We start from the raw sequence: 22934 nt of genomic DNA, 5'->3' as shown, positions 1-22934 counted from the left end.
AGCTAGCGTACCACAGTTTGAGAACCATAATAAAAGGGACTAAAATCTGTTTTTTTAAAAAAACCTATGAGGCAAGCAAATTGAATTGTGTTAAAAAAAGAATATAATATACTGGATATTGTCTCAACTACAGTGAACCCTGATTAGTAAAAAAAAAATCGATTAGAAGAATCAAATAGCACATATTATTATCCCCGAGGACCAATTTCTTGTGCAACCAGACTCACATCCTATAGACAGACAACACATAATGCATAAAAATGAAAGCACACTACAGTACTTTGGATTGACGTATTTTTATTGATCCTAGAGTTACAGCAACACCGTATCAGGCATACAAGTCAAAAAATATGGGCAACAAAATCCAAAAATAAATATAATATATATAACAAATAAATATAGAATAACATACACGTGAACGACAGAAAGAAATTGGAAAATACTTCACACAAAGTACACAAAATAAAGGAGCACAAAAACTAATAATAATAATGAATGCATAAAGGAAATCCTCACGGGTGGGGTGTCTGGGGTCAAAATAATCTGGTGAAATTTTGTCACAGTGCAAATGAAACAATGACTCATCTCTTTTGGGATTAAACCTTCTGTCAGATGTCCTGGGATGGCCTCAGTCTCCTTTTGAACCAAAAGCTAGACATCTAACTAAAATTCATAATTAAATTTATATTGTTTGGTTTTATAATGAAGGGAAATCCTGATTTAAAGCAACTATTAACTATAACTATTAACATTAATTTAATCTACATTCTAGCTAAGTTTAATATCCAAAACACCTCTTTTTCTGTTATTTATTTTGTTAATGTTTACATTTGGTATTCTGCTCTAAAATGCAGTGTAAGAATGATGTGCTCTTAAATGGGATAATCTGTATTTCAGTCCACATTATAAGTGACTTTGAAGATCTTTCATCTTACCTCAACCCTGTTTCAAATAACACGACCACTTTATTTACGTGCTGACAGGGACGGAAAATAATCGTAAAAGCCAGGTGAGTGTTTATGTTGGACAACACTTTCAAAGTGGCGTTTGCTCTTGTTTTCGACACTACGCCAAAGATAAAACACAGTTTACTGCACATGTGCGTTGCCTTGGTTCCATCACCATCCTCCTCAGCAAACTGGGCGTTTCTCAACGAGCCAACTGTCTGCTCGTGCTGTGCGAGTACGTTCGATTCATAATCTAAAGCAAACGCGCGGGTGGGGTTAACATCCTGTGTAAGCGAGCGTTGCCAAATTCAAGAATGCAATACACAACAAAATGGGACACATGTAAAGTTTTTTTCTTAAGAGTGTTTTTCCCGACATACACAGTCAGTTACAGCTATACAGTATAAACTCCGCTCTTCCGGGCCACACGACATATGTAGCACATTAAATGACGCATAGAAGTAACACGCCTGGGAGCCAATGACAATTCAAGGCGGGGTTTGTGCGATGGGATTACAACCAATAGTCTCGCTGTGACCATTTGAGTGACATACGCCGCAGCTGTAGTGGGGGAAGGGGTCGCTGAAGTTGACGGAACCGCCATCTTGAAAAGTGCCCTCTGATGATCTACCCTTTTCGCGCCTGTCAGAATCACTTTTAAACGCTTTGTTTTCCTCACCGCAGTCCCGTGTGATCTCCGCGTTCGCTGTGTTTAAACCCGGGACTCATGGCGAGATAAGCCGCATGCTGGAGAGTCGCCGTTTACCGTTGTCTGTTGGTAAGTACACTTGCTAGTCCATACACTTGGGTTGGTGCTGAAGAGACGGTAAACCAGCAGTCTTCTGGTGGCCGGCTAACGTTAGCTGACTATACTTGGCCATCTTAACACTGCGCTGTCAGACACTGGTGGTGAACCTCCAGTTAGGACGTAACGCTAACATTTAGCTTTAGCACATACCGTAAGGCCGTGTTGTTTTTTGGCCGGTCAAGTTTGCTGCCTGTTAACGCCAGCTTCAAGTGCCACCGATCATGTTTAATTCAACGACGCCTCTACTTTTTTCTTTAGTTTGTTCCGGATTTTAGGTGACCAGGTTAGCTTACAGTGGCTAACGATAGCTACTGACGCTAGCTTGTTGGCCTCAGCCGGTGTGTTGGTATTGCATTAGCGGTAAATGTTTTGGGCCCTGGTATGTAAAGGGGACTGACGTTTTGTTAATATGAGTTACTTGTTCTTTATTGCAGCTCGGTAGTTGATGTGATTATGGATTGTTTGCCCATGATCTGCCGAAGTGAGAGCATGCTTATATTAAATTCTAACCAAACGCAAGCTGTGACTGTGATACGGCCGCTATGTGTTTTCACTGGTGTTGACTTTGCCTGCGATGGCTGGACATCTGGAAAATATTCAATAGGGCTGGACAGTGTGTCCATAAAGATTGACACAGAAAATCAGATCAGTCTATGTTGATAATCATCAAATTAAATGTCGGATAACGAAATCCTGATTGTTGGTGCTAAGAAAACAATATAAATGTAGTTCTTAATTAAACACTTTTTTAAAATAAGAAGTATTTCACACATCTGAGGTAGAATAGTTAAATATGGATATGAATTTTACCATTAAGTGTGTTTGTATGAAGCTTAAACATAATAATGTATAGGTCTTGTCACGGTGTTTATACTTATTGAATCATTGCCCAGCCCTATGTGTAGCTAATGGTTAACTTGCAGTCACCACAGTTTTCTGGGTTAAGGTTGGGTCTTGAGCTGTGTAGCAACTGAACAATAAGGAAAACTAGCGAAAGCACTCAAGAGAGTAAACCTCCACCAATGTAGCGCAGTTTCCCAGAGTGTCAATACACTCTAACGGTGAACTTTATGCGGATCATTACACACAGCTCTTTCTTCACCTGGTCTTGTATACATGCATCCCCAGAGAATTCAATCAAAATGATGAATTCTCTTTCCCGTAGGAGATGGTTGTGACTGATTAATTGATGTATGCAATAAAAAATGTACAACTCTGTGTAGGCTCAGAGCTCAAACCAGTCAATTTTACATAGACACATTATTTTGCATCTTGTGACGGTGGTCGGTGCTCACAGCCATCCAAACAGTAAACTTTGAGGCTAAGAATTTTTTTCTGCTTGGTTGTTTTAGTGTTTTATGGCCTTTGACCTTTGATATGTATAAAATTATCAGTTTCAAGCCACTGTGTACACGGTTCACTCAAGAGTAGCCAAACTTCAGTATTTAAAGAAGCTTTTAGCCAGAAATCATTTTTAACATCTGTCAAAAGGATAATACTTAACTCAGGTGTGATACAGTTTTATTGAGCATCAGATGTGAACAGACATTCCTATCATAGTCCATTTCATGAAAACTGCCCAGGTAGCGATTCAGTTATGTTGATCGTAACAGTGTCACAATGGAACTGGGTTTGGTAGCCGTATGAAACAACTATATTGTGATTTCAGCTCAGTTTACTTGCAAGTGATTAGTCAGAAAGAAAGTAAAACATGTGCATTTATATTGCTTGTGGGGTATTAAGTTGAATGACGTGCACAAAGGTGTGTCTGCTGAGGGAACGATCAGCTTCACACTTATGTTATAACACTGGTAATTCACCACTTAAGAAAGTAGCAAAGCCTTTTCTACAGTTGTGCCAGATTTAGTGGTAGGTGCTTTTTTTATTCCGCCTACCACTCTGTGATATACAGGTATTTTATAGTGTTGACTTTTGGGCTCTGGTTGTTAAGATTCTGTATCCTTCTATTAAACTATATTTAAGAATTATACAGTTGTTGGGGTCAGTGTTTTTTTGTGTAACTGTGGTTCTAGTTGCTGACAAACAGTCCAACATTTAACTGCACAGGGGATTGTACTCTACTGTTGTGGTGCATTAGAGAGAGAATAAAATAAATAGTTCAGGACATCAAATTTCGCAGATTTTGTGTTTAAAGTACATTAATGCCAGAAAAAGCTTGCGGGTGGAACTGTACAACTGTTGAAAGTTATCGTAGTAGTTAATATTTTATCTTTAGTTGCTATTATTGCCTTGCAATGATTAATAACATAAATTACAAATAATTCCACTAGCACTTTGCCCGTGTATTTAATTGACCAAAACAAGCACTTGCTGCATGAGCCTCATTAAACCTATTTGATGTTCTGCATTGTTAAGCATGTAAAACTTCTTGTACTAACACGCCAGCAGGCTGGTCCCAAACAAGTGTGTGGGCCTTTTTTTTGGGGTTGAAATTGATCTGAATACAGCCTTTAGAAGCGATTTAATACTTCTCTGGGCCATACATTAAAGTTGTTATACATAATGTACATGAGATTTAAGGCTTTAATAAAACAGCCTAGAATTTATTGAATGTTGAGAATAAAGACGCTCTTGTACATGCTGAGAACTGAGATGTTAAGTTCTTTATCAAGTCCAGTACAGACATAGACTTTAGACAACAAATTGCTGATCTTAACATGTCTCTGTTTCTTGCTTCCAGGTGTGTGCTGTTAAACTGCTGTATGTGTGCCATTTGTCAGTCTGTCCCTCTCCATTGTCTGCCTGCCTGTTCATCCGGCTAGCCTGGAATGGGCCACAACTCCCAAAGATTACAACACACCTCTTTTTAACCTGAGCTCCTCCGTCTGGACTCCCACATACTCCGGTAGGTTCTGCTCACCTCTAAAGGAGAACCCTATGTTCATGTTAATTGCTGTGACAACTTCTGTCTTTACCTTTTCAGAGCCAAGATGTTTTGGAAGTTTGACCTCCACACCACATCCCATATTGACACGCTGCTAGAGAAGGAGGATGTAACACTGACTGAGGTAATGGATGAGGATGATGTCCTGCAGGAGTGCAAGGCCCAGAACCACAAACTGGTTGACTTCCTGCTGAGACCGCAGTGTATGGAGGACCTGGTTACCTACATCACACAGGAACCAAATACTGATGTCGAAGAAAAAGTTAAATACAAGTAAGAGAAGATGGTTTAAAGAGGAATATGGATCTAATTTGTTTACACATTTGCAGATGATATTTTTCAGTCTAATTTTTCTCCTTTTTATTTCTAAAAATAAAAGCCCATTTACACAGACATGTAAGATTTAATAGTCATCATATATCTCCCTAAAGACAAACTCAATGCATGAGTGATTGTGTTACTCATGCATTAATTAAATTAAGAGTCATTTTTTGTTGTTGTAATGAATTGATGCACAACTGGCATACAAAGTGACTCACTAACTCTTGGTTTGTAAAGCTTTGTTTTTAGCATCATTCAAAAAACAACAGGCCCTGTCCAGTCCAGGCCTTTATATTGATATTAGTGGCAGTCACCCTCAGGGTTGCAGACTCCACTGTGATTGTTCTTACTTTTGAGAAAATATTAATTATGCTGCAAGGTCTTTTTATGTGGATTAGGAGCTGTTGTGGACTAAATACATTAATTTGGTTCCTCTTTCCAAAATGCAAGTAAAATTCATGTTTCCTGCATTGATTTGGTTCCTATCCTTTCACTGCTTTGGCATGGTTATACCCGTGTGACAGCTCAATTACACACAGTAAACGCCTGTTGTATTTGTAATAATGGTTAGATATGAAAGGCCTATATCTCAGGCATCAATATCAGGCATATCAATATACATTAAAGGTGTCGATATCTGCTGTCATTAACCATTAGTTAAATATTTTTTGATAAACTTGTGAGCCTGAAATTTAAAAAGAATATGCCACTCTTTTTTCCCCTCTATCTCTGTGTTTGAAAAGTCAGTTTTAAAGAGGAGTTCTGGTATTTTGTTTTCTGTGATCCATGTTTACAAATACAGGTTTGTAAGTGAATGGTAGTTTTTGGATTGTGGAAGCCATGGCATGTTTTCAGTGGCTTGGTGCAATTGGGACCAGCCACAAAAAGTCCTGTGTTTTTGTGAGTACTATTCTTCTATACACCCACAATTACAAATGTATCACAGATTGAAGTACCAGATTTCCCCTTTTAAGTAATTTCCATATAAATAAAAGAAGATTAAGAGGAGCCATGGCTGCTCTGTCTAATAGACCTGGTGTATAAATCTTATTTGACATTACCCACTGTCTTTATGATCAACCCAATCATCTACATATATTTGACTTGCTTGACCTTTTCCACAGTTCAGTACAATAACCAGCATATTGAGAAAACATCTAAGGTACAGCTTTTGTTTTCCAGGTATCCCAACATATCATGTGAGCTGCTTACATCAGATGTGGGCCAAATAAATGACAGACTGGGAGAAGATGAGAAACTGCTGATGAAACTTTATGGCTTCCTCCAGAATGAGCCACCCCTCAACCCTCTCCTGGCCAGTTTCTTTTCCAAGGTGTTGTCCATTCTTATAGGACGCAAGCCCGAACAGGTAAGTCTGAAAGAATGGGGTGATTAGTACACTGCAGTGTGATGCAAGTTGTCGTCATAAATTATTTTTCTGCAATCACTGATTTGTTTTAGTCTTTTCCATTTGGACTTAATAATTGAGACTTCAGTTGAAAAGGCTTTTTGTGATGTAATAGATTCAAGGTTTGCATGTTTGCTTTGTGTTTGTAGATAGTGGATTTTTTACGAAAGCGGGAGGACTTTGTAGACTTGATGATCAAACACATTGGGACATCTGCCATCATGGACCTGCTGCTCCGAATGCTCACCTGCATTGAACCACAACAGCTCAGACAGGATGTTCTTACCGTGAGTAGTGGTCGGACAGTAAGCAGTAGCAGTTTTATACTAGTGCTAAATTACCTCTCCGATCTGTTAACTTGAAATGTATTAAGTTGGACATCACACTCCAAAAACCTGGCCAACAACCATTTGCTCATTGTGATTTGGCTCAGTATTGTCTTATTTACGCAGTACAAAGGACATAAGCTGTCTTACACTGACACGTCAATGCAAAGTCTCTCTACTAGAACAAGCTTTACAGCTTGAGCCTCTATCAGTCATTGCATCTGACTTCAGTGTATCCACCATAGTATGTTTGTTTCTAAATGCATCTTTACAGAATATTTAGTCACAATATAATAGATTTAAAGTTTACCTACAATGCCTTAGCTGCAGTGGATCGTCAGGTATGAGTAGATAATCAGAATGACAAACCAGTTATACCTTGCTACATTGAAAGTGATCATGAATACATGTGAAGTTTGAAAGGTTTGTTTTCTGCCATTGTATCTGAATATTCTGTGCCATCCTGACTGTTTACTTTTTTCTGTTAGTGGCTGAATGAGGAGAAGGTGATTCAGAGACTGGTGGACATGGTACAGCCCTCTCAAGATGAAGATGTAAGATTCATATTCTGGATATTGTGGAGTCAGGAAGATAGTATTTATCTGCCTTTAAATATACTAGACTTCAAATAAGTTGAACACAAGACCATGAATTTATCATGCCTCTGTTCCGTTTTGTTTCTCATTGTACAGAGACACTCCAACGCCTCCCAGTCGCTGTGTGAGATCATCAGACTGAGCAGGGATCAGATGTTCCAGGTCCAGGGCTGTTCAGAGCCTGATCCCCTTCTGGCCACACTTGAAAAGTATGTAGTTTATACCACAAAACATTGAAAGTTGCGGTTAATTTCTCTGATGTTTTTGAATGTGACCTAGCCTTTAAACCCTTACTATGTTATTGCTAATATGATATTGTCTAGATTATGAATGCTGCACCAGAGTGTTAAGGCCACTGGTCTGACTTTGAGTCTGTTTTCTCGTCTCTTTGTTGTCCTCAGGCAGGAGACAGTGGAGCAGCTGCTGTCGAATATCTTTGACAAGGAAAAGAACGAGTCTGCAATTGTCAGTGTTATCCAGATCCTGCTTACACTGTTTGAGACGAGGAGACCAGCGTATGTCATATTCTCTTTTGCCACTCTTGATATTTTATTGCGACACACGCTTTACTGTAGGTAATGAGATTGTTAAAGAAGATGAAATGCCTTCAGTTGAGTTTGTTTTTTGCTTTTGTTACATTTTTATTAACACCAAGTATATATTTTGTCTAGCTTTGTAATTGTTTTTATTTACTATGGCTATGGCAATTGTGTTTTCATTTTAAAATGGCATTTTTATAGTCTAACACCAGACTGCATCTCAATCTCATCTGGCAACGACACCAAAACGCTGTCCTTGCCAGATGTGTCTGCAGAGCGAAATCAAATTGCTGGCAGACTTGGCTGGGTTCACCCAGGCTCACATTTCTGAGAAAAAATGAAATGCGTCCAGACATGTGTTTCGGCTTCATATAAGAAGTTATCTTCATTCTTATAAACATAATAGGAATTTTAGATTACCTGACCGTTCAGATGCACTAGACGCGGGCAGATAAAATAGAGGTATGTTCAAACATAAACAGGGCTTGAAAAACCCTGGGTAATATGGACAGCAGATTTAAACGCAGCAGAGATTATGCTTTTTTTAATAAAAAAAAACAAAAATGCACTAATGTGCAGAAGATTACTGAAAGTGATGACCGGAGTCATCGTTTGTACCTAAAAACAGACATTTCTGAGTCATACTTCTCATAATTCCACCAGAACGAGGAGTTATGGATGAGTTAACACATCAAGAATTATTGCATACAAACATGCTGTGTTCACATCTGTAAATTATAGTGAAATCAGCCTCATCAGTGCAAATGTTTACATCACTTGAGGTATAACATCAGAGGTTTGCTTTCCATGTTTTAGGTTTGAAGGCCATATGGATTGCCCCCCTGGGATGTCCCACCCGTCATTTTCAGTCAACCACAGCATCCTAGAGGCTGTGAGACCCCGACTGAAAGATTTTCACCAGCTGCTACTGGAACCCCCAAAGGTAAGAACTACATTGATTGCTTTAAGCAGTCTAATTATTATATGTCACCATCAATTGTCAGCTGTTTCTAGTTTTCCTTGAATGAGTATGTAAAAAGCAGGAGTTTTCTCCCTGAAAATGAAAGTGTTTGAGAAACATCAGCTGCTGATGACTGTCACAGAAACTATCACTGCATGTTTTCTACGTGGCTCTATAAATACTCAATGTAGTCATTATTATGCATTATTATACTGAGCCATGTGTATTCTCCACCAACAGAAGAATATGATGAAAACAACGTGGGGGGTGCTGGACCCTCCAGTTGGCAACACCAGACTCAATGTGGTCAGACTGGTGGCCAGTCTGTTGCAGAGCAACACACATAGCATCAACACAGAACTCATTAACCTCAACACACTGGGAATCATTTTAGTGAGTACCATCTGGATGTTTTGATGCTTTCGTTCCACTCTTGTGAGTGTTAACTCTTGTCAGACTGTCTGAAGTATTTTAAACGAACAGCAAAATCGTTTAGACAATGTAACTAATGCATCTCCTTTTTGTTCAACAGGACATGTATTTCAAATACATCTGGAACAACTTCCTCCACATTCAGGTGGAGATCTGCACAGCCATGATTCTGGCTATGCCCCCTGCCCCGACTGAAATTCAAACGGACACAGAGCAAGAACATGCAAGGGAGAGCATCCTCATCAAACATGTAAGACGATACGAGAAAGAACTACAGTCTTCTTATGGTTTTATTTTGTGGGACTTTTACCAAATGTTGTTAAACAAACAATGCCAAGTAGACTTTACACGGTCAAATACTCAAATGATGCCCTTACTGTACATGAAAGTTCTCACTTTTGTAGGTAATCTGGTACATGTTTGCATTATTTGTTTATTGTGTTGTATGTTAAGTGATTATCATTAATTTTCCTTTACTTTTTCTCCACCAGCTTTTTCAAAAGTGCCAGTTTATACAAAGAATCATTGATGCATGGAGTTCCAATGAGAAAGAACAGTGAGTATTTTGAATAAATGATTAGTTTAGATTGCAGAATACATTTTATGTCCTCTGGCATTAATAGTCCCAAAGTGACGCAAACTAACGCATTTGTTTGTGTTTTTAGGGCAGAAGGTGGTCGACGACGAGGCTACATGGGGCACCTCACCAGAATAGCCAACTCTATAGTTCATAACTGTGACAAAGGCCCAAATGGGCCACAGATACAACAGCTCACTTCAGGTAAGATGAATTAATATTCATGTGCACAATTCTTGTTTCAGTAGGAGCTGAGAAGTCCTATGTATCAAGTGTAAAACAAAATAAGCTTTGGCACCTGTACAGTATGTGTTTATGTCCCGCAAACTGTGTGTTGTGTGTCTGACGCAGAGCTCCCAGCAGAGGACAGGGAGAAATGGGAGTCTTTTATTTCTGTGCAACTGGCTGACACAAACAAGAGAAACACTGTTGACCTGGTGAGAAACCCCATTCATTTCCACACTGATGTCAAGCTTTAGTTTCACTGCACATGCTGTGAATGCAGCAGAGTTGTTTAGATAGTAAGTGGCCCTCAATTCATTCTTGACTCTTTAGCAGTATATCAGCAGAACAGAGGCATTGAAGTGCAGTATTAAAGCCAATTCGAGTGGCTCTAATACTGTGAGCTCTTAATCATTCAAACCTTTAATTTACTCAGAAGTCACATTTAGATTAAAATGACACTAAGACGAGCTGTCTCAGCATCAAGTATAAGGCAGCAATTATAACTCATTAATTGAGACAGATACAACTATTGGCAACTACTTCCACTATTCTACATGTAAAGTCATTCAGAAGGACAAGGGCCACATGTTTGAGTTTAGCCTGAAGATCATTCCAGTACCATGGGCCATGAAAGCACAGGCCTAATTTGCCTATTTGTGTTCTGAAAGGAAACACTTAAAATTGAAGCTGATTGTGATCACATGGGTCACTTAATTTCTGGACTTCTGGAGTAAATTAATCCAATCAGGTGACAGAGCACAAAAAAGAGGTGGTCCTCTCTGCTTGTTGGGTTGGGCTGTTTCTGTGATTAAATGCCACTACTCACCAAATATGTGCATCCACAGTCACTGTAGTTACACTGATGAAATTTAAGAAAATTGGCTTTCAGTATTAAATTTTACTTGCAGAAAAACATGGCCCCCTCCTCAAACTGAAATATTGTCCTTCCTCCAGAAGTGCTGAGTTACGGATAACAACATCCATTTTATTTTATTACACTTTTTATGGACGACCAGTTTAGTAGAGTACTTTGGAATTTACTTTAAAGCAGTGTATAGACTTTGCTCATTAAGGCCCTTTTTAACGCTCAACCCTCTAGGTAAACACACACCACATCCATTCTTCCAGTGATGATGAGGTGGACTTTAAAGATGGTGGCTTTCACCAGGACTCCTCCCTGCAACAAGTAAGAGCCCCACACACACACAAATGTGTTTTTTTTTTTTACACAAGGCAGACCCATAGCCACACAGACTGAACTGATATTAAAAAAATGTCTACATTTGGCATTCCTAAACAGCAGTTTGTTTGTTTTTGCCATGTGTGCTATTCTGTATGTGCAATTATACAATTATCAGAAGTGAATTCTCTAAACAGTGTAAATTGACAGCATTTTTTTAGCAGTGGTTTTGATTGACTTTAGTTGGACTTGAATGCTTAGAGATAATGGCTTTGGTTTTATGGTCTTGCAAGTTCTTAGATTTCTTCCCTGCCCGTTTGAGTATTCATCAAATTTGTGGTGCTGCCAATCCTAGTAATTTTGTCTTTTCTGTTTTAGTGTAATAAGCACATTTTCCTCTGTGATTTGTTTGTGTAACGTTATGTTTTACAGATACTTAGATTTGACGCAATTTAGATTTTCTTACTAGCTGGCCAAATACGTTGCCAAATGATGAGACATTATTGAAGACTCTGAAGTATCTGTGCACTTGGGTTGGTGCTATAAAAGTGTCAAAGTTCAGTCAGTACCTTTTTCTACTAGACCACAACTTCCTTTCCCTAAATCACAAAGTGTCAGTGTTTTTTGCTGTGGCTGCAACAGTCAAGTCAAGTGACATTAAGGAAATGACGCATGACGTAAAGATGGGAAGTCATTCAGGGGCTCTTACATTGCAGGCCACACTGGATCAATCTATGATGTATCTTATTTGGTCACTGAACCCCTTGGTAACACTGATGCTTTTTTATATAGTCTTTGTTATTGTTTAATTGCATGTATGCAACGTATATCCCCAAAGGCTGAAAGTTAAATTAGTTTTCAATTCTTGTCATGTTACACTTTGTGGCTATGGATCCTGCACAGTATCGCCTCTAAACATCTCTACACCCTATTAAATTAACTACTAATGTTATTTAGAAGTGACTGTGACTTTAATAGAGTTTACTTTTTACTCCAAGTATTATTAATGTGTAGTGGAATTTGACTGTAAATGCATGTTTTTGACCCGTTTCATGTTCTACATACTGTGTATTTACAACTCAGCGTTTATATTTGTATCTGTACTGCAAGTAATGACCAGCTTTGTGTAGAGCCAAGACTATATCATTATCGTTGGTCTTGGGTTTTGCCAGGCCTTTTCTGATTATCAGATGCAACAAATGACGTCCAATTTTATTGAGCAGTTCGGCTTCAATGATGAAGAGTTTGCTGATCAGGACGATGTTGTGGAGTGAGTACTCATCCTGCATGATTACGCTTTTCAAGTATGACTGAAAGGGGCAGGGCACTTGCAACATAAAAAAGCTGGATAGGCAGGTTTAGTGATTCACAATTTAAAAAAAATAAAACAAATCTAGGTCTCCTTTCTCTTCCCCATTATTAATGCATGTCACAACATGAGTGTTGTTGGGGATTCCATTCTGGTTAAAATCACAATCTGAATGGCCACTAGATGTCATGCAGCTGTTATGATATGAGCTATGAACTATCTAGCTTTTATGGTTTTGTGTGCTGCCCCTTTTTTTTACCTTAAGACAAGCAGGATTTGGGGTTTAATCATTTTTCAATTGATTTCAAATGTGTGCCTTTTTCTGATCAAATGGCTAGTGGGGGGTGAAGCTTTTTTTCCTTTGGTATACATTTTGGGATTGGCACTATCAGATGATGGAGTTCTATAATTTTGTTGCCTATTGGGTAGATGGTAATATAACTGTTGTGTTCATATACACACAGGTTTTGTTCATTTGCTTATTCTTCATCCTTTCACTTGTTTCTCATTGGAAAGACTACAGCTGTTGTAGTTACTTTTTACTTTTCAATGAGAATTATATATGGACTTAATGGAAGGCTTAATGAAGTCTCAGCTTTTTGGTCCATCTCCGCAACCAAATTTGTAAGGAAGGGGATAAGTACTTGCCTGGGTAAGTTGATTATGAATCATATACCCTCCAATCTTGTTCATCATAAAGTCGGCAAGTAATTGACCTTTTATTCATATTGTCAAGTCTCGGATGTAAGACTTTGGTTAACCCTTTTTAACAACAAAATGGCCACACTGTCACAAAATATGGTGATAGTTCAGCCCTACAATTGTAGCTCACTGGCTGCGGACAATTCTGTCAAAGCAGGAGTACTTCCCAGTCTTAATGCTGAGCTAAAAGCAATGAACAATTAACACTCTGCTCTGAGCGCTCTGACTTTCCGTTAAAAGGCTTGAATTCTGATATTGTTTGATGGAAACACAAGTCAGTCAGCTTGATTAGGATCAAGTTTGTCTCTTTGAGCCCCCACCGTTGTTTGAATACAAGTATTTATGAGTCAATTTACTGCAGTTATTGAAGCGGTGGGCACTATACAGTATATCTGCAGAGAGAGAGCCGTGTCTCCTCCATGTAGTAGTAGTAGGCTTGCAAGTTGTCCTTGCTGCTGCACTCTGCAGCTGACACCCTCATTTGATCCAGTAGTAAACCAATACATGCACCCTGCATATAACTTTAAATCCCATGTAGGCAATAAATTAAAATGCTCAACAAAATGTGACTGCCCTACTGTGGATTGAGTGCCAGTGAGTAGTATCCCATAAGCTAGGAAGATTGAAATGTGATTTTGCCTTTCTTGTACATACAGTATATCCTATATCTTATTTGCTTTTCTTTGTTTGACCCATTTACAACTCAAAACAAAGCATGTAACAAACAAACATGTACTCCAGCATTCTCCTTGTTACCACAAACCTGGCATGGGCAGGAACGTGTTCAATGTCACTGCAGTATTGAACATGAAGTATTGAAGCTGTGTGCTTGAGTCTGTCTGCTTGTGTGTAGCCATGTACTGAATGTGGATGCCTAATGACCCTAACTAAACTAAACTTTGTTCTCTTTAACATTGCAGTATTCCCTTTGATAGAATATCAGACATCAATTTTTCTCTGAATACAAATGAAAGTGTAAGTACTTTGATTATTAATCTTGAATTAGAAGAGCAGAAAGTGATATTGTCATGAAACAAATTAGAATATGTTGTTTGGAGTAGCATGTCTTGTACTTCCTTATACCATTGTTAACATTAGGTTAGAAACAGAAGTGAGATGATAAATTTAATATCCATTTGAAGCAAGGTGCAATACAAGTCATTTCCATTGAAATGGCTCTGTGCAGCTATTGTGCTGTGTTTAGAGAGGCACACATGTTTGTCTGCTTCACAGCTAGGTGATCCTAACTTAGTTTGTCTGTGCAAGGAAAAGTAGTTTAGACCTTTAATGAAGAACATCTCTCTTTTGTTTGTGTTTCCACAGGCAAACATAGCCTTGTTTGAGGCACGCTGTAAAGAGAAAATCCAGCAGTTTGAAGATGCTGGATCCGATGAGGAAGATATCTGGGATGAAAAAGATGTCACTTTCGCACCAGAGGCACAGAGACGACCCAGGTCAGCTGAACAAACTCTTACATAATGATTGTTTGTTTTTATTAAGTTGTACTCAGTAAGAATTGGTGGCGTACAGGTATGGAATTTTATGCTGTTTGTGTGTGCAAAATAAGATGAACTAAAATTCTCTTGTGACTTCTCTATGGTCATCGTTCCTCTCTTTAAAAATGTGTCTATACAAACAAACTCATGTCAAAAAGACTTTAATCTTTTCTTTCTCTCTCAGGAGTTCAGGCAGCACAGACAGTGAAGAGAGCACAGATTCAGAGGAGGAGGATGGGAAGAGAGATCCATTTGAGGCTGCCAACCCCAGCACCGATGACAGAATGGAAGTTGACACAGGTTGGTGTACATCTTAATGCAAGGATGAAACAAAAATAATTGGATGCAGGTGGTAATTGTTTAGCCAGTTTTAATCTTTGTGTGGACCTGAATTTGGATTCAGAATAAACCAAAGTCCAGAGAGATCACAAGAGTTTATCTGTTGTGATGGCTTGTGATAAGATCTCACTTCCTCTATGCCATTTCGAATAGGTGATTCTTTGTTAATCGGTGTTAATACTGTGGTCATGGCTACAGAAAAATCAATATACTATGGGCCCGAACTGTCAAACTACAGTAAGTCAGAGTAGGTTATTTCTTCCTGTCCAATGGACAGATTGCATTCCAAAGACCTCCAGTGAATGTGGCTACAGTGATTAAATCTGAGAAAACATTCAGGACACATTTAAGTTTGTTTATGCCAGATGTCAAATTTCATATTAAACTTGAACTACATTTGACTGTTCATCCTTTATTTTCAGGACCAGTGTGGACAGCCAACTTTGATGACGTCCCCATGGACACAGGTACATCCACAGCTCCAGCCTCTAGCCCCAGCGACCCTGCTGCCTCCTCGCCTTTGTCCTCCCCCCCCTCCTCCTCCACAACAGACGCCCTTCCTGATGCATCATGGAGCACCTCGCCTTCAGCCAACTCCAACTCTGAAACAGGATGGGCAGATTTCTCCAATTTCACACCTGTTAGGTGGGGCTTCTGGAAGTTGTAGCAGAACACTGTAGGAGTTTTCCTGTCAATCTGAAAGAGTTTGATGAATCAGAATTGCTATTTTTCAGCCCAAAAGACCCACTGAGGTGCAACTCTCCTGTTGCTATGGAAACCAGCATAGAAACAATGGACCCACTGGGGGTCAATGCACCCATGCAGCCTGAAGGTGAGTTGTGTACATCAATTTGTGTGTCACTTGTGAGCACCCATGTGATCTTAACTTTCATGTGAATTTGACTTTTGAACATTTCTGTGATTCTACTTCATCATTTAGCTGCTGAATAACCCCGAATCACATTAGTTTGTGATTATGCCTCTGTTGTGGTAGCTGTGAGTTCAGTGCTGAAATAACTTTAAACGACTTGACCGTAGCCTGATTTGCCTTTCTTAACAGAGTGTGATGGCTGGTTGGGAAACAATGTGGCCTCTTCTCGTACCACCTCACCTAAAGACTGTGGGAAATCCAAAGTGGAGGAAGAAACTGTGTGCTGTGAGCAGCGCAGCATCACAGAGACGGTCATCAATGGCTCCATGAAAGAAACAGTCAGCCTCACTGTTGATGCCAAGACCGAGACTGCCGTTTTCAAGAGGTTCGCCAAACACACCCACACAAAAAACCATACACAGTAGTGCTTAGTGATTGAATGTCAATCGTAGCAGGTTTAAAGAACCCCGTCCAGGTATTCTGATCCAGGATGGAAACTTGTCAGGATGTGTCTCATTTGTGTTGTCACATGTTTATTACGAGTGCCCTAATGCTATCACATGGTCACAGTTCATGTAGTTAAAAAGCCAATGTGGGAGATGAGTCCTAGACTTATCAAACACATTTAGGCTTCATCCATATTCTCCATAATCTATTTTGTTAAAGTAAAAAAACAGATCAATTCTGCTCCAGATGCTCAAATGTTTTCAGAGCCTCAAACACATAGTTTAAAAACGCTGCTGGCTCTGTTTTTGTTCAAATCTCCAGGGCTGTGTTTTTGTATGGACTGTTCAGGCAGTTGGGTTGTTTGTCTGATATGCTTTTGTCCAACCAAATTCTCATTGTTCAGACGATGGCGTTGACAATGAGAAAGATGTTTCCAGGATTAAGCTGTTTTCTCTGTAGTGACCGACTCCCTGTGAGAACATGGGGACATATCTGTCTAGAGTTTTAGTTGTATATTGGAAATAATATTTGTCCATACTTGAAGCCGTAAACACTAATCACAACATTATTAGTCCTGGTGTAATAGGGTTGCAGATTGTTTATGCTACAGTGGGTTATTTAGTTGCTGAAAATGTTACAATCAAAATAATACAGCCACCTTTCAGTCCTACAGGGCGGGACGGTTTCCTGCTTGAGTGTCTTCATAATGAAATGCTTGCCTAACCTATATCAACTTTTAAATTTGGTCGTCCTCTGTCTTTCTGTCCCCATGTTGATGCTGTAATATTATTGTCTGTCTGTGTGTGTGTGTAAATAACTGTCTGAACTGAGCGACACTTACAACCTGAGCTTCCCCTCTCTCTCTTGCTGTGCGTTGTGGGTGTGGTCTTCTTCAGAGTGTTGAAATCTTATCGGTATGTACAGCCAATTAGAGATCAGCCTGCAGCCGTGATGTAGTCTTGTTGTCACGTCAACCACCAACTTTTCTTTCCCAGTTTCAATCTTCTTTGGTTTCAGCTCCTTGTTTGTTTACTTCATTATCTCCATTCTGCATGTGTTTCTACAAATAGTGTTGTCCAAGTGCAGTTTTTCCAGTTTATTCAGTTTCCAGATGACTTTTATCACAGTACGCCAAACCCAGTGTAAAATAAATAATTGTTTAAAATGTCACAACTTGTCTGCCTTTAGCCCTTAGCCATGGTCTTCTTCTTAAAATCCTGGATTAGATTGAGTTGCTGTGCTGAAGATGCATATTGAAAGGTATAACTGGTGGAGAATTTCTGTCATGCAGGACTGGATATTGGTTTTGGCGTAGCTTATTTAATTCATGTATGTGTCAGCTCTTTAGACAGAGGGCATGTCTTCAAATACTAGTTCTAAAAGAATTCTGTTTGTTTTTTGGAAACATTGATTGTTCTGTGGTCTTTTTGTTCACACACAAACTGCCTGTTAGCTCACTAAAAATCTTTAGTGTTAGCCTCTTTAAATCTCTGATCGACATGGCTTTACAATAAGAGTAAGTGCTCTTATACTGTATATTTTAACATCAAATGTTTATTTTGCTTATGGGAGTGTCAATTTTATTTAAATATTAAATTATTAGGCTTTGGCTACATGAACAAATGCATTGACCTTCTCTTAATAACTTTAAATATGTTATCTTTAAACCAGTGCAGTTTTGTGTTACCTGACTAACATGTGCCAAAACTAATGCTATGGATTTGTGTGAAACTTGTGTCCACCAGTGTTTTGGGTGTCTGATCTTTATCTACGGTGGCTGAAATTAGGTATTATTCATTTAAGATCTCTGTGTTAACTTCGATAGTAAAAGGGTTAGCAGCCAACTATTCAATATCTGTGAATTTCAAGTTGGATTTAGACTCTTTTTGTAAGCATTAAGGGGGTAGATTCATTTTTTTTGGTCTCTTTGCAATAAGACTACTTTAATCTAAAATGATATTGCTTTTTTTAATTATTAAAAAAAAATGATGGTTGACAAATTTAACCATAAGAGAGGTTTGTAATTGGTCACATATGTCATGAGAGCTTTCACTGAGTAATTGGCATTGTTGGATTGTATTTGGGTGTTTCTGGTGTTTTGCTTTGATTGAGGCCTCATCAAGATCATTGGTGGTTCTCTGAGACAAAGCAAGACTGACGGCTGGCACAATCTATTTTGGTCTAATCAGTTGATTTTGTAGGTCTGCCTGCTGTTTGCTGGCTCTGTAGCTACAAGTAAAAAGAGTTCTTTATAGCTCAACGACCAAAACAGTTGACTTTCTCCATTTGCTGTACATTTTGATGCTTCTCCTACATACTGTTCAGTTAGCCCATTTCAACACCTCCATCCTCTGTTTTACTGTGTGCTCTATCAGTCAGTTCAGCATGCATCACTCTTCACATCTCACGGTGTTCTGTGTGTTTCTGTGGGGCAAAGATTTTGGTATGAAATGCCTGTCATATTAATATATATGTGTGTGTTTTTGTGTGTGCGTGTGTGTGTACGTCTGTATGTGTTCCAGTGATGAAGAGAAGAGTGCTTCTTCAGAGAAATACTCCGTAGCGGAGTGTGTGGAGCAGGAGCGAACAGTCGTCAACAGCTCGGCTGCAGCCTGCTGTCCCAAATCGGGGTCAGAGACGACACATTGCACCATCACACTTAGCAGATGAAAAAAAAGCATGCACACCTGTGCACTGATGAATGTTCTGTGGTTACTTTTTGTAAGTGCTGTAGATTTTGAAGTCGGAAGAATCATCAAGAGTTGAGATGAAGTGAAACAGGAGATAAATGTTAGTATGTTTCCAGGCTGAGATTGGAGTAAACACTGAACACCGTTGTGTTTCCTTCTTGAAAGCAGTGAGAAGTGTCGGTCCGCTGTGGAGCTTCCCAATGGTCCTCTAGAAGAAATGTCAGCCATAGAAGAGGCCAAGTAAGTCAAACTGCCTCAGTGAAACTATGTGAGCTTGTTTTTTGTTGTTTTCTAGAGCTGGGTTGGTTCATATTTGGTACGTTTACACGCACAATTTTAATTAATTAATTAATTAATTAATTTAATGTGGAGTAGAAAAACAATTACCTGCTGTTCATGTTAATCGTGATACAAATTTGATCGAGCATAGCTCTTGTGGTTGCCATGTTGCCAGAATAAAGATGCCGCCGCAGTCTACACTATGGCTTAGTCCGACTAAGCGTATACATGCTGTAGTAAAAGGACTAATGTGTTTACGTGACGTTAAGAAAACTATTTTTTGTCTAAAGTAGGACTTTTAATATGCATATTAACATGCTGACTGATAACACTGCAATAATATTGTGCAAAGAAATACTGTAAACATTTGTACATGATAATGGTTACAGGTAGATGAATGGATGCCAATCAACACATTATAAATAATGTGCTTTTGGTTTTGTTATTCTCCAAGATAACTTGCAACATAATAACCCTAAACTAAAATATTACAACGTTATTATACCTTTTATTTCTTTCTGATAGCCAAAAATGTCAATCTATGTGCATTTTCTTGCAGACTGGACCAGAGTGCCGTGTCCTCAGAGCCAGTGGTGAATGGGCCGGCATGAGGGTCGTCTAATGCCAGACAAAGGCCAGCCTGTTCTGCCACGCAGAGCCCTGCTCCTGGTTAGCCAGCAGAGGTCACTGCTCAGAGCTGTACCAATCACATGTCCCCCACCCCCCACCAGGACCAGCAATACTCCCATTGGCTCATCACTGACAGTCAGACAGACAGGTGTACAGACACGGGATGAACTGAAAAGCAAAATGAGATGTACTCAAATGGATACTAGTTTTTTTTCCTGCATCTGTTTATATACTATTGTTCTTATGAGGTGATGTGCGACTGATATCTTGCCACTCAAAATTAAATAGTAATGTTGCTATAGTTAAAGAAATGATTGTATGAATAAAATATTTTATAAAAAGAAAAATGTATACAGACACATAAGATGAATTACCACAGAAGTGGGAATAGCTGATTGGTGACCCAGCCAACCACTAAGCTGTTGTTTACTAGCTGGATCTGATATCCTCACTCTTAAACAGCAGCTCTGTCAAGAATTCTCACCCATCATTGGTCTGAGTCTCTGAGCAAAGCTGCTCCTTCAAATTGAAACACGTTTTAACGGAGAAGAAAAAAAAAAAGAAAAGGTTTTATTTTGTTGCAGGTATTCTTTGTAAATTTTCTCACCTGTATTCTTCTGCATTGACAAGCTTTTTTGGTATATATATTTTTTATTTATTAAGGAAGAAAAATGATGGTTATGTTTTGTCACTTCAGAGCCATACCAACATAGACTCTCCTCTTCTAGCGAGATGTATTGATGCTAACTGGGTTCCTACCTCGCAGCTAGAAGGTTCAGCAGGAGAGATGCAGTTTATTAATGTCAGCACAGCTTGACACTCAGAGTTGTAAAAGCATTATGAGCTTGTTGTTTCAGAACCACACTCGTCTCTCTGGCCCTGCACAACTTATTTTTTTTAATCCTGTGATTTTTTTTTTTTAAACCAATGGCTTTACTTCGAGGAGCTTTCTTTTGTATTAAGTTCACATTTAGCTCATTTTGTTTCAGGCTAAATGTGTATCTAGACACTGCAGAACTGTAATTTTTAACCAGTGATGGCATTTTGGGGAAATTTGTGGACATAAACTTCAGATGAGAACTTGAAATAATGAAGGCCAATTCATAGTTTTGATGTCCGCTTAGGTCCGCGTGACATAAATGGTGTCGTCCACCTGTGTGTTTGCAACACTACACCCAGATGTCCATGTGCAGTCCAGAAATGTTGTAATAATTGAATATGGAAGGCGAGGACTGTCTTTTTAGGCGTAAACATGTAACCAGAATATGTGTGCAACTCTGCAGACACGCAATGCAGAAAGTATGTAGAGACCTGTGTTTAGGTTTATGGGGGAGAATTAATTTTTGAAGGCAACTGTTCTGAAAAATATTGTTTACTCTTCATTCATGTTCCGACAGTTCTCTGTTGGCAAATCAGAGTTGTCAATGCGGAGCAAAGAATTTGAGCATGGCTCATTGTTTACGTCACACAAACACTGTTTACTCATTGGTTAAATTGGAGAGTTTACACTCCATAAATACACTGTGCAGTGTTTTGGTGTTAATTCTATTTTCCAACAACCAGTGATACACCCACACCAATATAGACCCTCGTGTCCTGCAGTGATGGTTAGTCCTCAAAGTCAAAGAAAATAATCTTTGAGAGTGTTTGTCAGTCTGAATGCACCATTGTTCCACCGCAATCTCCTTCTAACAACACCTTCAGGCAGTGGATTTACTTTGAAATTTAAAAAAAAAAAAAAGTTTTGAACTTAAAATGCCATTGTCGTGTTTGGACATGTTGCCTCTGTACATTACAGCCTTTGGGGTTCCGTTTAGTCTCCTGTCCTCTCCTGAGAGAAGTGTCTGGCGTTTGAGATGCTAGATGCTCAACCTTTTTTTTCCCCCCTCTTCAAATTATAAATAAATGACCAACTTTTGCACTGGGCCGTTTTTTAACCCTACTTGGTAAAAGGAACCAGAGCTGACTTTGAAATCTGTTGCAGCATCACTGCTGAACATCTGTCCACGCAAGCCTATTAAAGGCCAGTCGCTAACACATCTGCCTGCATCCTCCTTTGTTTTCATAGCAACCTTTCTGTCTCCATGCGACACCATAACACATGAGTCAGTGTTTGGTTCCAAATGGTTTTTGTAATTATTTTTTCTGTACCAATGTTGGCAGGGGAGTAAAAGCTATTTGTCTGATTTATTAATTAATTAAATTTCATCTTACTTTCTGAAGCCAAGTGGTCCTTGCAGATGGGTTATTGAGCTTGTCTTTCAAGGCTGAAGTTCTGTTAAACCTGTTGCAGTTGCGCAATTTTGTTTGACCAGCCTGAGGAACATTTAAACGCTCTTACTCATTTCATGATTCTGCGGCGCATTTGAAGAGCACTGATGTCACCATTCCTGCACATCCTCGTTACACAGGAAACCTGGAAGAGGTCAGTATTTTTTATGTTAACATATTATATTTTATATATTTTCTATGTTGTAATAATCGAGTTAAATTTGCGTAGAGGAAGAAACAGTTATGTCTATACAGCCATTACACTCTCCTGAATCTAAATTAAAATGTACTTTTCCTTTTTAGATTAAAATTTATCTCTAGGAAAACATCTCATTTTGGTGGCACTGAAGTGAACAAGCTGTATATGACCGGTTTCAAATTGTACCTGGATTCAGTTTAGTAGAAAAATGCTTCCCTGGGCGGGACTCACAGCGCCCATCTGCACATCTCCGTGCTGAATCAATGGTTTTTAACCGCTGAAGTGACCTTACTGAGGCAAGTAAGGTAAAACAATTTTGAAGGCCTGTATTGATGCAGATATCTGATGGTTAAGCCTGTCTAATTAATGATTTGTGTTAAGGTTCTAGATGATATATTCGTAGCATGTGACTGTACGTGTTCATGTAATGACATATGGCCGGTAATGTGAACTTGGTTTAAATCCGTCACGTATAA

The 22934-nt window shown here is 39.0% G+C and overlaps 1 protein-coding gene across 6 annotated transcripts; it reads left to right on the top strand.

Moving 5' to 3' along the window:
- Positions 1 to 1504: 1504 nt before the first annotated feature.
- Positions 1505 to 22210, top strand: ppp6r3 (protein phosphatase 6, regulatory subunit 3). Of its 6 annotated transcripts, none has more exons than XM_044035579.1 (26): positions 1505 to 1725; positions 4457 to 4621; positions 4700 to 4933; positions 6164 to 6350; positions 6539 to 6676; positions 7204 to 7269; positions 7408 to 7520; positions 7713 to 7826; positions 8667 to 8793; positions 9052 to 9204; positions 9344 to 9493; positions 9735 to 9799; positions 9909 to 10024; positions 10172 to 10257; positions 11145 to 11231; positions 12449 to 12495; positions 14157 to 14211; positions 14560 to 14690; positions 14917 to 15032; positions 15494 to 15716; positions 15806 to 15903; positions 16132 to 16327; positions 17286 to 17303; positions 18912 to 19019; positions 19245 to 19319; positions 19918 to 22210. In XM_044035579.1, the coding sequence occupies exons 3-26, from the start codon at positions 4707 to 4709 to the stop codon at positions 19967 to 19969; spliced, it is 2748 nt and encodes a 915-aa protein (XP_043891514.1). In that variant the 5' UTR covers positions 1505 to 1725; positions 4457 to 4621; positions 4700 to 4706; the 3' UTR covers positions 19970 to 22210. The 6 variants fall into 6 exon arrangements, with proteins under 6 accessions (XP_043891514.1, XP_043891511.1, XP_043891509.1 ...); XM_044035576.1 differs by having other exon boundaries at positions 12398 to 12495; positions 19248 to 19319; XM_044035574.1 differs by having other exon boundaries at positions 12398 to 12495.
- Positions 22211 to 22934: the final 724 nt, after the last annotated feature.

The sequence above is a fragment of the Solea senegalensis genome, linkage group LG10 (assembly GCF_019176455.1).
Source record: "Solea senegalensis isolate Sse05_10M linkage group LG10, IFAPA_SoseM_1, whole genome shotgun sequence".
Lineage (NCBI taxonomy): Eukaryota > Metazoa > Chordata > Actinopteri > Pleuronectiformes > Soleidae > Solea > Solea senegalensis.
The sequence above is the reverse complement of the archived record's forward strand: the minus strand, read 5'-3'. Positions and strand labels throughout refer to the sequence as shown.